The sequence below is a fragment of the Zalophus californianus genome, chromosome 6, assembly GCF_009762305.2.
Source record: "Zalophus californianus isolate mZalCal1 chromosome 6, mZalCal1.pri.v2, whole genome shotgun sequence".
In the NCBI taxonomy this organism is placed as follows: Eukaryota; Metazoa; Chordata; class Mammalia; order Carnivora; family Otariidae; genus Zalophus; species Zalophus californianus.
Window position 1 is genome coordinate 26,756,830 of NC_045600.1, and position 17,231 is coordinate 26,774,060.

The 17,231-nt window shown below is 57.9% G+C and overlaps 1 protein-coding gene across 11 annotated transcripts; it reads left to right on the forward strand.

The window, feature by feature from the left end:
- The first annotated feature begins 625 nt into the window (after positions 1-625).
- On the forward strand, positions 626-17,140 carry RPS6KL1 (ribosomal protein S6 kinase like 1). Of its 11 annotated transcripts, none has more exons than XR_003515696.2 (13): positions 627-768; positions 2,110-2,398; positions 3,616-3,740; positions 4,608-4,700; positions 10,441-10,488; positions 10,871-11,003; positions 11,831-12,439; positions 12,812-12,901; positions 13,066-13,148; positions 14,253-14,348; positions 14,651-14,757; positions 15,089-15,745; positions 15,879-17,140. XR_003515696.2 is itself a non-coding variant. In XM_027570263.2 (12 exons), the coding sequence occupies exons 2-12, from the start codon at positions 2,134-2,136 to the stop codon at positions 15,147-15,149; spliced, it is 1,710 nt and encodes a 569-aa protein (XP_027426064.2). In that variant the 5' UTR covers positions 626-768; positions 2,123-2,133; the 3' UTR covers positions 15,150-17,140. The 11 variants fall into 11 exon arrangements, 7 of the variants coding, with proteins under 7 accessions (XP_027426064.2, XP_027426070.2, XP_027426063.2 ...); XR_003515697.2 differs by having other exon boundaries at positions 628-768; positions 15,643-15,745; XR_003515699.2 differs by lacking the exons at positions 14,651-14,757; positions 15,879-17,140 and adding an exon at positions 13,285-13,397 and having other exon boundaries at positions 626-768; positions 15,643-15,657.
- The last annotated feature ends 91 nt before the right edge of the window (positions 17,141-17,231 follow it).

The window sequence follows — 17,231 nt, forward strand, 5'->3', positions numbered from 1 at the left end:
GTTCTTTAATCCCTAGATCCCTCCAGAGACTGTAAACCCCTGAAGACGTGAGCAGAGGCTGTCTGTTCCGGCACTGTGTCTCAGCATCTCGTTCCTCCTGCATAGTCGTGTCTCAGTACAAAAGTATTAAATAGTCAAACGACCGAATGAAATAATGAATGAGAAAAGTCCCAGAAGTGGCATGCATGTTTTCTAGTCGACCTAGATTTCTTTTTTTTAATTAATTAATTTATTTTTAGAGAGAGAGAGACAGAGAGTGCCCTAGTGCGAGCAGGGGGAGGCACAGAGGGAGAGGGAGAGAATCTCAAGCAGACTCCTCGCTGAGCGTGGAGCCCTCCCAGAGCTGGATCAGGACCCTGAGAGCATGACCTGAGCTGAAACCAAGAGTCCCAGCTCAACCGACTGAGCCATGCCTGCGCCCCTAGGTGGCTTAGATTGCGGAAGCAGGCTCTGCCGCAGCCCTGGGTGATTATGGACCCCCGCCCCTCCCTCCCTCTTCACATCCCCTTCACTCCCTCCCCCAGGGTCGGGCTTTGCGGATGCTGGGGCTTTAAGAGCCGGCAGAAACGGAGCCGGGTGCTGATTGGCGGTTTATTCTAACGCTGGAGAATGAGCTCATCCGCAGCCAATGGCCAGGCTGCACCCGGCCAGGCCCCTGCACCTGGCTGGAGGGCGCAAGGCGGCGGACTGGTGCACGGTCTCCCGCACGAGGGGCGGTGGCGGAAGGGGTAGGTCCGGCCGCGCGGACCGAGCTCCTGGCTCGGGCAGGTACGGGGTTTGCCCGGCTCCTCCTCTGGGCTCCGGTCCTCCAGGCGAGGGCGGCCCCTCCTCCCACTCCCCTAGCTTCCCTCGGTCCCAACGCGCGGGGTGGCGCACCTTGCGTGCCGGGACTCGCGGGCTGGGCGTTCCGCTTCCCGGGTCCAGGCGCGGCCCCGCAGTCCTGCCCCGCGGGACCCAGCCCGGCGGGGTGGCCCGGGAGCCTGACTCGAGCAGCCCAGCCCCTCGGCCTTGGCGCCCGCCCGCCCCGACACAGGCCTCCGAGCTGCGGGTCCCGGGTGGCTGGGCGGAGCAAGGAGGGTGCGGCTTCCCTCCCTCCTTCCCTCCACCCGCTGGCCGCATCCTGGCCGGAGTTCAGCTCCCCGCTGGGCTGGGGGATGTGGGTTTCCCTCCCCGCCCCACTCCCCATCCTGTTCTGTCTGTTCCTCTAGGCAGAGGTGACCTAGTCTTGGAAGTTCAGGCCCTGCCCTTCTCAGTGGGGCCTGCGAGAACACAGGTGCCACTGAGGCGGGGGGCGGAGGTGTAGGGGCAGTTCTGCGGACCTCTCCAGAGCCCTTTCCTTTCCTGAAGCCACTGCTCTTATCCCCTTGACCACTTTTGTCACACCCTGCTCAGGGAGCAGCTGCTGCTAGGTCCTTGGAGGCCACGTTGCCCCCTGGCTTACTCAGACGGAGCCAGGGGAGTGCCGCTGCCTCCCTGGGGCTGGTCGGCTCTGCCCTCCTTCCCCTACCTCCATCCAGAATCTGTCACTAGGTCATTTCATTTGCCCACAGGTTTAAGGCCAGGCCTTGTGCCTAACTCTCTGCCAGGCTCGGGGGGTGGGGGTGGGGGCTCCTCACTTGCTGACCTCCGCACCAAAGGAAATGAAATAAGGTGGGGGCAATCTCTCTTGTTCAGGGAAGTGCCATTGAGCTGAACCCGGAGGGATAAATGAGATTCCTGTAGGAGGAGTATGACCAGGAGAATAGGCAGGATGGAGGGAACAGTGTGAGGAACGTGTGGCCAACATATGTTTACCATGTGCTAGACACCAGTTTGTCTCTGAGACCCCAGGAAGGCAGTTCTGCATCACAGATGTCCTCAGCTCTCTCCAGTGCTCAAGAAATACCTGTTGATGTGAATTTGAATTGAAAGGAAGAGCCCCGAGCATGTTATTATTTTATTATCACCATTTAGAAAAGGTCTGGCCCCATAGAGGGATGTTACCCGCACTAGCTCTGATCCCTCCAGCCCTTGGAGGTATTAGTCTCCCAGTTTTCAGCAGAGGAAGCCAGGGTACGGATGGGCTGTTGTTCGCCACCGGGGCCTCCCCAGGGCATCTGTTGATTTCAGGTCACCACCACAGGGCAAGCAGCCATGAGTCTGGTGGCCTGCGAGTGCCCCCCGGGCCCTGGCCTGGAGCCTGAGCCTTGCTCCCGAGCACGGTCCCAGGCCCGCGTGTACCTGGAGCAGATTCGCAACCTGGTGGCTCCCGGGGCCCCTGACGTGACCAAGCGCGACTACCTGGTGGATGCAGCCACGCAGATCCGGCTGGCCCTGGAGCGGGATGTCAGTGAGGACTACGAGGCAGCCTTCAACCACTACCAGAACGGCGTGGACGTGCTGCTGCGGGGTGTGCACGGTGAGGACCGGGCGGCCAGGGGCGGGAGCTGCTGGGGCAGGGCAGGCTTGGGGCTCCCCCGGTCCTCTGTCCATCTGTGCTGAGTGAGCAGGGCTCTAGGCTGGCGCTGCAGGCCCTGTGGCAAGGGCAGTAGTAATAGCTGGCCTGTGTGAGCGGTTCATGTATGCTGGACCCTGGTCTAAGGGCTTTACCTGTATTAACTCATTTGAACCTCACGGTAATAGAAACGACTATATACGTTTGATGTCATATATAGGAACTATTTTTATTCCTGTTTTCCAGATGCGAAAACTGAGGCACCAGGCAGTTAAATTACTTGCTTAAGTTTCCATAGGTCTCAGTGGCAGAGCTGAGGTTTGAACAGTTGGGGCTCCAGAGGCTGGGCGCTGACCCCGTACACTTGCCTGTCCCTGGAGCGGAGCGGCGCTCCTGCCCTGGGGCCATGCATCACCAGGGGCGAGACTGATGAGTTTAATGATGGATAATTACCTCTCAGGTGGGAAGAGCAATGAGGAAGAAATGAGGGGAGAAAAGAGGGAAAGGACGCCAGGCTAGGCTAGGGTATTTTCTAGAAGTCAAAACGAAGGGCCATCTGGAGAGAGAGAGAGAGAGAGAGAGCAGCCTGTTTACGGCAAAGTGGGGCATTGTGCCTGCAGGGGAGAGGCCAGGTGGAGACCCCTGAGGGCGGTGGGTGGGGGAGGAGTCAGTGCCTGCTTCACGCTTCTCTCCCCTCTTCCCCCCTGCCGCCCGGCCACAGAGCCCCCCCAACGCCGGGGCTTCCGACTGCCCAGTGAATCCATTCCTCTTCTAATCCTGGTTCCCACTCCGGCCTTTTCACACTGGGCCTCAGAGAAGGCAGAGGGCTGTTCTCTGGCAGCTTCTGTCTTCTGCTCTGAAAACGGACCCCGGAATCCCCCTCTGTTCCTTCCCGGGGTGTGATGGCAGCCAGTGAGGTGGGGGAGGGTGCCACCTGTGACCACCATACCCAGCCTCTCCCCCCATCTTCCTTCATCGGCAGGTGCTGCCGGTCTCCTGCCCAGAGGAAGGCTGGGTGTGCGGGGTGGGGGTGGGGGGAACAGTTGGGGGCAGGGCACCATCTGCAGACCAGCCTCAGAAGCAGGCACTCTCCTGTGGAGGCAGAGGGTGGGCAGCGGGAGCCGGAGCCCCGGCCCCGCCGCGGGGCCAGGGTAGGTCCTGGTGACCCCCTCACCCCACAGTCGACCCCAACAAGGAGCGATGCGAGGCTGTGAAGCTGAAAATTACCAAGTACCTGCGGCGGGCCGAGGAGATCTTCACCTGCCACCTGCAGAAGACCCTGGGCGGTGGGGCCAGCCCCGGCACGGTGAGGAGACCGCTCCCCAAAGGCCTGAGGGCTCTGAGCGGGGAGGAGAGAGTGAGGCCCCCCCCCCCCACGGGCCAGAGGGCTGTCACCTCCTGTCCTGGGCTGTGTGTGTGTGCCAGGGACAGGGCTGTCTCCCTGCCATTCTGCTGGCTCCCTCCGTCTCCCACACCCAACTAGTTCCTTCATCTTCAAACTCTTAGCACATCATCTCCAGGCCAGTCTCACCCCCACACAGGGTAAACACACACACACCTCCAGACTCTCATGCATGGCTCATACGCAAGCTCCATGTGTACACACTCCAAGTTTCCCACGTCTGTTGAAGTTTGAATGGGTTGAAGTTTGGGTGAGCCCAGTTGATCCTTGAACGGGTTTGAACCGTGTGGGTCCACTTATACTCGGAGTTTTTCGATAAATACACCACAGTGTTGGAAATGTTTTTCTCTTCTGCATCTTATTAGGCTGCTTTTCCCCAAAGTAGGTGCCTGAGCCACATGCTGGGTCTTCCAGGCATGTTCCCTGAGACCCGCATGTGCCTGGGTTATTTCCCCACCCCTGGGAGCACCTGCCTCCTATGGGTGGGGCTTTCAAGACCGGGGATCTGAAGCCTGAGGACTCCCCTGGGCCTTGGAGGAGGGCTGGCCGGGGGCGCCGAGGGTAGAGGGCAGTGTGGTCACCCGGGACCGGGGTGGGGCCCTGCCAGTCAGGGCCAGCTTGTCTGCTCCCTGTGAGGTGGGTGCTCCGTGGACCCCAGTTCTGCCCCTAGTGCCCACTGCTGTCCTGGCAGCTGGGGAGGGCCCGGTGAGAATGCAGTGCCTGAGGAGTGCTGGGCCCTGAGTCTGTGGGGTCTGTCTCCCACCTCTGCAGGGTTTCAGCAGCCTGAGGCTCCGGCCCATCCGCACACTGAGCTCTGCCCTGGAGCAACTGAGGGGCTGCAAGGTGGTTGGGGTCATCGAGAAGGTGAGTGAGCTGACAGGCACGGTTTTGGTGCCGAAGGAGATGGGGCAGGCAGATGGGGGTGGTGGATGGGAAGAAGGGGCTGGAAAGAGGTCAGTAGGCCCCAGGGGAGGAGAGCAGCTGTGTCCAGTGGCTCCCCAACCTTCTCCCAGCCCAGCACACATCAGTCAGGTCCTGGAGAGGAAAAGGGGAACAGAAGAGGCAAATGGCCCCTTTTCCATAGCCTGGAGCTCAGACAGACAGCCACTCCCTCAGAGGCTCAAGACAGAAGCCGGAGAAGCAGTGCGCAGGGCGCCAAGCCAGCACACACGGCCCTGCTCACTCCCCCTCCCGCTTCCCACAGGCCCCCACCCACCCTCCCTCTGCACCCCAGGGCTGTCTCCAAGTACTGCTGAAGGAGTTCGTGTGGTGTGATTGTACACTCCTCTCCAGAAGCCTGTCCTGCTGAGGGTCCCGGCCCCCAGAGGGGCCTCAGCGGCTCTGCCCATCCCCTCCTGCCCCCCACCCCCATCCTGACCCCATCTAAGGCCTTTTCTCTTAATGTGGGGCAGGCAGGGAGATAGGAGCCGACATCCCAACCTGTACGTGGGACACTCCTCAGAGTGGGGGATCCAGAAGGACAGACAGTTGAGTCAAATGAAATCTGAGCCAATATTCGGTTGCCCTCTGCCCCAACCCAGGCCACACCTGAGTAGTTGCTAACCTGGGTCTTTCTCATACTGGCTGTTCATCAGAATCACCTGGGGAGCTTCCTAAATAGGGATTCCTGGGTCCCACCCAGGCCCGTGGAGTCAGAATTTACAGCGTTGAGCCCAGGCATCTGTAATTTAAACACTCATCGGGGGATTTTGCCGGGCTGTGGCTCACAGAGGACGCCTGCTGCATGCAGTGTGGCCACAGCAAACCCCTTCACCTCCCCGTTGGTTTCCTCATCTGTGAGCGGGGTAAGAATCCTGCCCCCCGCAGGGGCATGTGGGAACTAAAATGAAATAACTTTTGGGAAAGGCCTGGCACACGCTGAAACATTTGATACGTGTTTGATGGCTCTAAATGCTAGTGACAAGGGCGGGCGGGGAGGCGTGCAGGCTTCCTGTCCAGCCGCGCTCCAGCTGCTTCCCCAGGTCCCTGGAACAGGCCCCAGTCTGTCAGCCAAGGCCCGGCCAGCTTCCATCTGCCTTCCCTCCAACTGCACTCGTCTGTGCGGCCCCAGCCAAGCACAGCGGCTCCCACAGACCAGCCGGGAGGGGACTGCCACCACCTTTTCCTCACGTTGGGATCCCGCTGAACCATGGAGAGGGGGGTTCCAGGTCCAACCAGTGTGGGTTACAGGGAGTAAGAGTGACATGGCTTTGTTTTTTTAATTATAGGAGTTTGCAGAGCTTTGGGGATGCAAATGTATACCATGAGTTTCCGAGAAGGAGGTCTGTGATAGAATTTCCCGAATTTGTTTGACCCCAGGACACGCATATGCAAAGCATTTCCAGAATCCAGGATTCTGAGGCCTCTGCATATGGGAAGCACAAATTAAGGCCAAGCCCAACCATTCTGTTTTGAGATTCTTTCTTTCCTTTTTTACCCTTTCTTGGGCATCCAGTTTACCTACTCCACCTCCCTCCTGAGATCCTGCTTCCCTTTTCTGTGTCATTTCCAAGTCGGGAACATCATCGTCCCCAAATTAGAGATGTTGGGGCCCCTGAGCCCAGGTCCCTGCAGCCAGGCGCTCCATTCTGCAGCCCTGCCCAGGCAGATCCTGGCAGGAGAGCAGCGCCTGGCCAGCAGCCCTCAGGGCCAGGGAGGGGCCAAGGGCCTGCTCAGGAAGCCTGGAGTGCCCCCAGAGATGCCCACTTGTTAGGCGAACCAGGCTGGGAGAGGGATCCCTAGGGGCTAAGGAGGTACTGGCAGGGAGAGGGCGTTGCTGGGAACTGCGAGGTTGAGGGGGGTGGCGGTCAGGGACTAGATAGGTCTCTGGCTAGAATACCCAGGGGTTTGTTCTCAGGGAGCATGGGGAGCCTGAGAGAGATCACCACATGTTTGCTGAGCCTCATGTAGGAGCCAGAGATGGGGAAGAAAAAGGCCATCCAAGTTACTTCTTGTTTTTTTGGCTCAAACACACGGGTGTTTTTTAAAATTATCATTACTTACCAACATTTGAAAATTGGCAGGTTTCATATAGAAGTCCAGCGTTCCTGCTTCTCCTGCAAAATTGGAAGATTTGGAAATGCTGGCTCACATCCTCACGTGGCAGCAAGGAGTTGAGGGGGGCTGCTGCCAGTTTTAATGGGACACCAGTCCTCTGGTTTGTCCTTGTCCCTGCCCTGCCCCCTTGGTTCACATCCCAGGCCCCTGTGGGCCTTGGAGTTGGAGAATCTGGAAATTGTGGACTTGGTTGCTCCATGAGAGAGTCCTCCTGGGATTTTGATACTTTGGGCATTTTTAAAGAAAGGGTTAATGTGTTTCACCGAAGCTTTCATTGTTCCCTGTCCCAAGATCTCAGTGGGTATCTTAAAAAGAATAAAAAAATTCCCTCTATGAAAAGGTGAAGTAGGGACACCCAGAACTACCTTCTACCTTCCAAATGGCAACATTCACCTGACATGAGTAAGGCACATTCTCATTTGCGAAACCGTTGCATTAAACCCTCTCAGTTGCTCTGGGAAAAAAGCACTAGCCTGTGCAGCCCCATCCATTAGTCATTAGCCACATAAGACTATTGAAGTTAAAATTAGTTAAAATTAAATATTCTGCTTCTCATTTGCCCAACCACATTTCAAGGGCTTGTTGGCTTTTCATATGGTTAATAGCTTCTGTATTGGACAGGGCAGATATATATTTCATGTTCCAATGAACAGTGCTGCATTTTATTTTTTTTTAAGATTTATTTATTTATTTGAGAGAGAGAGAGAGAGAGTGCAGGGATGGGAGGAGGGACCCAAGCAGACTCCAAGTTGAGCACAGAGCCCAGTACGGGGCTCGATCTCCCGACCCTGAGATCATGACCTGAACCAAAATCAAGAGTCGGATGCTCAACCGACTGAGCCACCCAGGCGCCTTGGACAGTGCTGCATTTTAATAATTGTCTTACAGAGAATGAAACAGAGGTTCATAAGGTCAAGTGACTAGCTAGTGCTCTGTCCCCCATAGCACTGAGCAAAAGAGGAGGGGGATTTTTTTATTTGCTTACTTTAAGGGGAAAATGCCCCCTCTGCTCTTGGGATATGAAAGAGAAAGGAGTTTAAAACTATATATACACGGGCGCCTGGGTGGCTCAGATGGTTAAGCGTCTGCCTTCGGCTCAGGTCATGATCCCAGGGTCCTGGGATCGAGTCCCGCATCGGGCTCCCTGCTCCTTGGGAGCCTGCTTCTCCCTCTGCTTCTCTCTCTCTCTGCTCCTCTGTCTCTCATGAATAAATAACTAAAGTCTTAAAAAAAAAAAAAAAAAAAGAATAAAAAACTATATATACACACACACACATGTATATATATGTGTGTGTGTGTATCTATCTACATATATATATTCCCCACTATCCTACTTAGCTCCGAGTTAATTGCTATTAGTGTTTTGGTCTATTTCTATATAGGTAGATGTGTGTGCGCACGAGTGTGTATTAAAAAATACATAAATATATATATATATTTAAACACACTTGTTCCAGCGTACTGATCAAGTTTTAAATCTGGCTTCCCCAGCCTTCACTGCTGGTTTTTTGGACTCTCTGAGAGGACCTTAGCCAGGACAAGGTGGTAGGGAATCCCAGTTGGCAAGGGACAGTGGGGAATTATCCAGGGTGTCTGTATTTGTGGGAAACTCGATTCTCCTACCCCAGAGTTTTCTTGCTTTTTCAGACATTGCACAAATTTGGTCAAGGAGCTGGGGCCGGGCTGGGTTCCATCGCTGGCTGTTGGAGGAGAGACCTCTGGTGGTCAGAAGGCATGCATCACTGCTGCCTCCGGAAGGGCACTGACGGGGGGGGGGGGGGGGGGGGGGGAGCGGAGACCGAAGGGAGGGCAGGTGCCATGGTCACCTGGCTGTGCTCCCCTTGCAGTTAGGTCTCCAGGGCTCGGATCATCCCTGCCTGGCTTCAAATCCCACCTCTACCGCTTTTTAGCAGTGGGACTATAGGTAACATAACCTCTCTGAACCTCAGCTTCTTCATCAATAAAATGGGTCATTCATAACACTCACCTGGTAGGGCTGTGGGGCTAAAATTAAGTAATCTATATAAAGCATTTAGCCCAGAATAAGTGCTCTTAGCCAGCATGGGGCTTCCCTACGATAATGTCACGAACAGTCACTGCAGATTGTCAAGGGAGGGCATGTGGCATGGCAGGCGCAGGCCACCGTTGGACTCGTCTGCTGGAATGGGGTCGTCCTCCTGACCTAAAGCAGCTACTGCCGTCACCCCATTTTGCAGTTGAACAAGTTTCAGAGAGGCAGTGTGATGTGGCAAATGTGGCAACAGGTGTTCTCCTGGCCTTTATAGAAACAAAGGGCCTTTTTTAAAAAAGATTTTATTTATTTGACAGAAAACAAGCAGGGGGAGGGGCAGAGGGAGAGGAAGAAGCAGGCTCCCCGCGGAGCAGGGAGCCCCATGTGGGGCTCGATCCCAGGACCCTGAGATCCTGACCCGAGCTGAAGGCAGACGCTTAACTGACTGAGCCACCCAGGCGCCCATAAAGGGCCTATTTATGGCTTCAACAAACCAGTAATGAGGGAAGGTGGGCATTTGTAATGCCTGTTTGGTAGATGAGAAAATCAATTCACTTGCCCAAGATTTAAACCCAGTGCCCCTTTCCCACCCCAATCCTTGGATGCAGCCTTTGCCACTGCCTTGTGGCCTGGCTGGGGAGGGGGGGGCGGGAGGTCTGCAGGGCAGGCAGACAGCCAAGGAGTCACGACATCGGGGTGCTGGTCTTGCCCCCACATGCCCCTCACCTGGCCAAATCTTCTGCTTTCCTGCCCCAACACGCTCCTGCTCTCTCCTGTGGCCGGGGTCCACCAGCCACAGAGATGAGTCAAGGGTCCAACTCCAAACAAGGCCCTGACCCAGCAATTGGCACGTTGCTGCCTTGGACCAAAAGCAACGGGAGAAGGGGGCTGCTCTCCAATAGATGCCTCCAGAGAGAAAGACTATTTAAAAAAGGGGAGGGGCAGGCAGGGGCAGGGACCCAAAGGAGCATGCCAAGCCTGTGTGTTTCGGGGCACGGCTCGGCCCATGGGTGACCTTGGGCTGCACTCTCAAAGCCTCAGCTGCTTCACCTGTAAAATAAGAGATCAGAAGAGGTGACTGGCTCTGAGGTCCCGCCCAGCCAGGACACCCTCAAACCCCGCAGGAGGGACCACGCACCATGCACGGATGAGGCGTCTCTGACATCCCTGCACTGTGCAGGACTCTGGGAATACAGAGCTGACGGGGGAGTCTCTGCCCTCATATTGCTCATAGCCGAGTGGGGGGACCGGTAATTAGACACGGTGATCGGGCTCCCTAAGGGTGAGCCCAGAGAGCACTGGAGACAGAGTAGGGGTCCCAGCCTGACCAGGGGGCTGGCACCGGAGCTAAAACTGCAGGTCTAACGAAGGGCGTGTGAGCAGGACAGGGTTGATGTCAGCTCGTTGGGGGGCCAGGGGCACACACTGCACCATTACAGCCTGCCCTGGAGAGAGGAACCTGGGGAGCTGGGGCTCGGGCCCTGGAGCCCCAGGAACTAGCCTGTGCCTTGACTCGTGCCTCCTGGACCTCGGCAGGTGCAGCTGGTACAGGACCCAGCGACCGGAGGGACCTTCGTGGTAAAGGCAGGTGCCGCTTAGTCCCCTGTCATCCTGCATTCCCCCTGGGGCTTTCCTACCGCTCTTGGAACCCCTACCCCCTGGGGAACCTCCCACCCAGAACCTGTACCTGAAGCTCCCTCCAAATCTAAAAGCTGCTTGTTCTGCCCCTGAGCATGTCCCCCGCCTTCCAGACACACACACTGCATCCTTGTTTTGGAGGGTGGAGGGCCTGGATTCTGTGGTGGGAGTAGGGGTGAGTGCCAGGTCAGGAACTGGGGGGAGGCAGTTGTTCTTTGGGGTGGGTTCTAACCCCTATCATCTGTTTGCCCCTAAAGCCAGGCTAGGACATCCCCTCGCAGGGCACCATCTGGTCTGTGCCCCGCTGACCTGCCTGTCCTCCCCCCAGAGCCTGTCCAGGTGTCACATGGCGAACCGGGAGCGGCTGACCATCATCCCGCACGGTGTCCCCTACATGACAAAGCTGCTTCGCTACTTTGTGAGCGAGGATTCCATCTTCCTGCAGCTGGAGCATGTGCAAGGTGAGGGGGCCTCGGGGGTCCCCGTCAGCTCCTCAGGCCCTTGGCATGTCCTTTTTCATCCCCTTAAAATGCCAAGCACGAGGAGGGGGTAACTTGCACTAAATGTGCAGCGCCAAGCAGGAGACCCAGGTTTCCTGGGGCAGGGGAGGATGGCAGGATCGGGTGGGGGCAGGCCCCTGGGTGGCGCCAGGTGGGGGGGGGGCAGGGGACGTCTGGAGGAGGAGGTTCACATCCTGGGCCGTGAGGGCATCGATGCAAATGTCCCTGTTGTCACCATTTCTTCCAGTTTAGGCTCTTTTCATTTTTCTAGTCTGTGCCCATTCTTTGGAGTGGCCACATAAGTTGGTGGTGCCTGCGGCTGTGAGGACAGCAGTGGGGCCGTGGAGCAGATATTTATTGATCACCCTATTACAGTGATTTTTTTTTTTTTTTAAATGAGGGACACATCCTTGGGTCATAACATAGAGTCATTGCAGGTCCATGCCTGGCCGCCTTTTATTTTACGTGCTTAAATTTCATTATACTGTTCTCCCTAAAATTAATAATATACTGAGCACGGGTGAACCTCCCACCCAAACCACGGGCAGGAACGATAATTTACAACTCCCTTGGCGGTAAGCACCCATTTTGCACCAGCTTGTGAGGCTGGGTCCCCTCTGGGTGGGTCAGAGGGAGAGCAGAGGGCACTCCGGGCTGAGGAGGAGGGGCCACGGGTGAGATGTGGAAGACAGGGGGCTCATGCTGGACGGAGGGGAGGCAGGAGTTGGGGACGCGGTGTCCACGCTCTTCTCCCGTCCCCATGCTCACTGCTCCTCTGCATGGCCCAGGGGGCACGCTCTGGTCCCACCTGCTCTCCCAGGAGCAGCCCCAACAGTCTGGGGGCAGGTCTGGCTCCAGCCCAGAGAGGATGAAGGCTCCGCTCAACTCACCCCTCGGCCTCCAGACCCCAGCACCACTCCCCCTGGGACCCACCTGCCTGCCGGACAGAATCCTTCGGGAGCTCCCACAGACTTCTCAGAGCCTTCCCCCAGCCAGGGGGGCCCCACCCATCACTCCCCAGAGAGAGGCTGAAGGTGACCCCTCCACCGGGACCCATGCTTCCTGCCCCTCGGACCTTCTGAAGGCCCCGGTTGGCCGCCTGCACCTCCAAGCCAGGCGGCGACCTGGCCAGAGCTTGGACGTGAGGCCCTCTTGGGGGCTCCCTTGGGTTCATCAGGGGGCTGTCCGGGTGCTGGGGGCCTGTGGCCAAGGCAGAAGTCCGAGCCGCCCCTTAGCAGATAGGGCCCGACCGGGGTCTGGCCGTGGCGCCTGGAGGGTGAAGGAAGAGCAGGTGAAGCAGTGGGCGGCTGAGACCCTGCTGGCCCTGGAGGCGCTGCACCAGCAGGGGGTGCTGTGCCGAGACCTCAATCCCCGGAACCTGCTCTTGGACCAGGCAGGTAGGTGCCCGGGAGGAGGGGGGAATTAGGCTGCCCTCACTCCACCTCTCACATGGGGCCCCCAAAGCCTCCAGCCAGCGAAGGACAGGTCTCCAAAGTCCAGGGGGCCTCTGAGGTTATCTGCTGCCCCCTGCCTCTTCACTCGGCACTCAGCGGCTGAGTCTGGTTGGCCAAGGTTGAGCCTGAGCCTGAGTCCAAGGCGGCAGCTCCTGGGAAAACCCGGTGGTTTCTGGGCCTTAGGGGACAGGCCCTAGGGAGGCTCTGCCCAGTGCCTGTTGGGGGAAGCCCTGGAGTCCCCTCCCACCTGCTCCAGGACTACTAACCACAAGTTTTGTCCACCCTTTTTCCTCCCTGCACACACTGGCTGAGAAGGTCACATCCGGCTCACGTATTTCGGCCAGTGGGCAGAGGTGGAGCCCCACTACTGCAGGGAGGCCTTGGACAATCTCTACAGTGCCCCAGGCAAGAGCGGAGGAGGGGCCGGGGGGCCTGAGATCTTGGGTGCCTCTGTGGGTTGAGCCATGGGGCTAAGGACAGTGGGAAGGGGCCGGGTCTGGGTCAGAGGGGTAGCGTGGAAACCAGCCCTCTTGGGTGAGGCTGGGACATGTGTGTTCTTATTCCCACAGAGGTGGGTGGGATTTCTGAGCTGACGGAAGCCTGTGACTGGTGGAGCTTTGGGTCTCTGCTGTATGAAATGCTGACTGGAACCGTGAGTAGCTGGGCAGGTGGCGGGGAGCCCTGCTGGGTGTCACTGAGGGTAGGATGGGCTCGGCTCAGTCCAACCAGCCAGGGTCGGGGCTGAGGCTACCTGGTTCTCTAAGACCCGGCTGTTCCCTTCCCCGCAGCTGCCCCCACAGGCCATGAGAGCCCTGGAAAGCCACTCCCACCCAGGTCCTGGACACACTGAGCAGCCCTGCCCCACTAGCGGCTATAGCTAGCAAGACTGTCGTCAACTTAGGTAAAGGAGTTGAGCTGGGCTAGTCAGGGAAGGGCTCCGGAGGAGGACCCCTGCGTGGGTCTGGAGGGAGCGTGGAATTTGACACAACCCTTCTTCCCTGGAAGGCCACTGACTCATCCCCCCGCCAGCTGCTGCTCCTCCCTGCTCATTCCCCCCACCCATGGCCATCGGGGCTGTAAGCTCCAGTTTTGGCTGAAGGACAGCAGCCTCTGCCCTCTGTGCCCCTGAGCTCCGCATCACACGTGGGGCTGGTTAGGCCAGGCAGGCAGCAAGGGCAAGGCCAGACTACAGTCAAGCAGGAGAGGACAGGAGCAGATGAAGTGGGGCCTGACATCTGTCCTGGTGCCCTCTTGTTAGCCCGCAACAGCCCCAAGAGCGGGGTTCTCTCCTCTCGGCCTCCCACCGCTTCTCTAGCCCAGGGCCCCCGGCCTCCTCCGGGTTGCGTCTTGCCACTCTGCCTGACCCCAGGGAGTCCTTTCTGTGCTCCAGGGCTTTCTGGTGGGAGGCAAGTTCCAGTGCTGTTCCTGCCGGAGTGCCTGCCCTGATCGATGCTTCTGGCAGGCAGGCCTGGAGCCAGAGGGACCTGGGTTCCAACCCTGAACTCAGCATAAAAGTCCCTTTACCTCCTGAGCCTGCTTCTTGCCTTTAAAATGAAGATGCCAGAACTTACTGTGAGGGTGGTCATGGAAATTACAGATAAGGGATGTCAGGCATCTTCCTGGCATGCAGTAGCTCCAAAGCGAAAGACAACCATCGTCGTCATACCCACGGGACGTGACACAGGGGAAGGTAAATCCCGGCTGCCACGGGAGCGTGCACACATTGCTGGGGTTGCCCCCTTCCCTGTCTTCCCAGGCACTGTCGCAGAGCCACCCCTCGGGAATCCAGCCCCATACCCGGCTCCAGCTGCCCGAGTGGCTCAGTCGCCCAGCGGCCTCCCTGCTGACTGAGGTGAGCTACAGCTGGTCCAGAGGCGGCAGCTGCTTGGCGTGAGGGGGCTGCTGGGAGGGCAGAGCTCTGGCGTGAACAGCCCCACAGGCTGGACATCTGATGTGAGTGCAGGGGGCTAATGGGAATAAATCTGTATATGCTGGTGGCTGAACACCATCTGTCCCCCAGGTACCACTGGGAGTTCTGTGGGCCGGGAGGCTGGGATTCTCCCCCGCCCAAAAAAACCTCCAGGTCAGCGCAGGCCTCAGGGAAGGGGCCGGGAAGGCCTGCCAAGCGCCCCCCGCCCGGGGCTTTTTCCACAGCTGCTGCAGTTTGATCCTGCCCGGCGCCTGGGTGCTGGAGGCGGCGGTGTCAACAAGCTCAAGGCCCACCCCTTTTTCAGTACTACCCAGTGGAGCAAACTGGTGGGGTAAGAGGGGGCAGAGTGGGTCATGGAGGCTGCTGGACTAGCCTGGATCTTCTCTCCCCTCTGCCGCCCAGAGCTGGCCCGTCTAATCAGTGACCCTCAGGCAAGGAAGGCAGGGCAGGTGCCCTTCCTGCTCAGCGCCACTCTTGGGCACCATCGTAACCACCGCTACTGCCCAGAAGGGCCTGGGCGTCCCCCAGCCAGCTCTGGAGACCCTTTCTGGTCACTGCTGAGGGGGAGGGACAGGGAGATCCCACCCAGTTGGGCAGCTCGGACCCCTCCGCCCATCCATCCTCCACCCGTCAGTCAACAGCTCCCTGTACCTTGACCGCAGACCTGCCAGGCCACAGGGTGCCTTCCGCAGCATGAGCTCTGAGCTCCTGCCTGCCTGCTGAATGGACGGCAAGGTTTCGTGACTCACGAGCGGCCATGTGCCCCACTGGGGACATCTCTGGAGACTCATCTCAGGATACTGGTCCACTGGCCCAGTGGACCCAAACCAGGGCTGCCCTGCCTGCTCATCTTAGCCGTGCAACTTGGCCTCCTCCCCCTCCCAGGCTATTGCTGCACGGGGTGGGAGTGGGGGGTACAGGATCCACTCCCCGACCTGACCACGCGCCGTCTTACGACTTCAGACTGGAGAACAAAAGGCAGGCAGGAGAGAGAAATAAGGATAAGCATCAGGGGAGAGGGAGAAAGGCACAACTCTGGCACTTAGTGTCATTCTGAAAACAGAATGAAGAGCTCTCTTCCCCAGCTAGCCCACCAGTGTGGAAAGGGGAGCCTACCCCCTAGGCCTCCAGGCTGGAGCAACTACTACACTTTGTACCCATTACAATCCCTTCTCAGGCATTTGTCCTATTTACCATTTTGCATTTTCGTCTTGAGGGTCCATTTAATTCACCGCCCACTGTGACTTCACAAAACACATGGAATGATTGCCTAAGCTTTTAGCCAGAAGCAGAATGTTTCTGGTCCCCGAAGAGCTGGGGTAAGTAGTTACCTCAAAGACAATCCCCTCCCCAGGTTTGGGGGTCCTCTGATTCCCCTCGGGGCTTACCCTGTCACTGGGGTGTGGGAAGGAAATTTCCACCAGACCTCTGCCCCCAACTCCTTCCTTCCAGGGTCTCCAACACCACCAGGGGACGCCTCTGACCTCCAGTCTGGCTGTGAAGGTCCAACTCTAACTCTAGGGGTAGAGACCAGTCCTACAGAGGGCACACGGGGGGAACACAGCCTGCGCCTGCTTTCCCTGGGCCTTGCCCATACCCCCCACCCCCCAATAAAGCCTGCCATTGCCTATGGTGTCCTTGCCTCCTGAATGCAACCAGAGCAGCCCTGCTGGAAGGGAGAGATTGGAAGGCTCCCCCCGAGAAGCCCCATGCTAGTCAAGAGTGAGCTTGGAGTTCCCTAGAAGGTAGGAAGCAGGGCTGGTCGTGAAGGGCATGTCAGCCTGTGCCCCGCAGAGAAGCTCTGAGAGGAAGGGATGGCATGTGGCGGGGGGGGGAACCTGGGAGCTGTGGGAAAGAGAGAAGTCCTAGAGGAGGGTCATGGTACCTGGGGGGCAGGGGTGAGACAGGACACTAGTCTAATAATCCTCACAGTGACCCCGGAGATGGATGGTGGCTCCCATTAAAGACATGATAGGGCCCGGTGGAGCCTGTCCACAAGTCTGTCCTTTTGCTATGCTAAGTCAGGCCGGGCTGCTTCCAACCACTGCCACACGGAGGGTGAGTTGCTTCTGAACTTCTGGGCCTCATCCGTGCAACAAACACCTGCACACCTGCTACTCTGCTGGGCCGTGAATACTGGTATCCCAGCCCTGATGGGGCTAATACTACCTCCGTTGTAGGTTTCCTAGAGAGTTTCTAGCACCAAGCCCAGGAGATTGAAGTTCTGCCTTTCCTGAAACCCATCTCCCCCCACCCCCACCCCATTAGCTCTAGTTCTGCCCTCTGGAGCCACTGCGTTCCTGTGACAGACCTTCGCCAAGACATGGCATCCCTGCAGGCCCAACAGGTGGGGATGGTGTTTAAACTCAGAAGCCATATGCCTGCCACCCATAGTCTAGGTTGGCTCCCAACCTTGTCTGCCTCCCTCCCAGACCCCTGCTCCCAGGGGGTGATCTACCCTCATCAGTGCTTACTGACCTCGGGCACCCTTGTATACATGTGGCAAACAAGTCCAAAATGCAAAATTGTCTTAAGTTGTGCCCACCTCCTCAATCCGTCCCAGAAATGCTCGTCTGTTGGCGTCTGGGTCCCACCTTTTTGAAGCCACCGCGAAGTCTCTTCAAGGGTGTGGCCTGTCAGGCTGCAGGGGCTCCCCGGAAGGAAGCCAGGCACGTTCCTGGCATGCGGACGGCTAGGGTTCCACCTGCTGTCAAATCAGTACAGTGGTAACTTCAGAAATCTGGCCTCTCACAGGCTAACTCCCGGGACATGCTGTGGCTTCCAAGGCTTGGGACAGTCACAGTG

Coding starts and splice junctions, on each gene's coding strand:
- RPS6KL1 (XM_027570263.2), top strand. CDS start 2,134: ATGAGTCTGGTGGCCTGCGAGTGCCCCCCGGGCCCTGGCCTGGAGCCT. Junction 3,741..4,607: donor GTGGGGCCAGCCCCGGCACG/GTGAGGAGACCG, acceptor CCACCTCTGCAG/GGTTTCAGCAGCCTGAGGCT. Junction 12,440..12,811: donor CCTGCTCTTGGACCAGGCAG/GTAGGTGCCCGG, acceptor CTGGCTGAGAAG/GTCACATCCGGCTCACGTAT.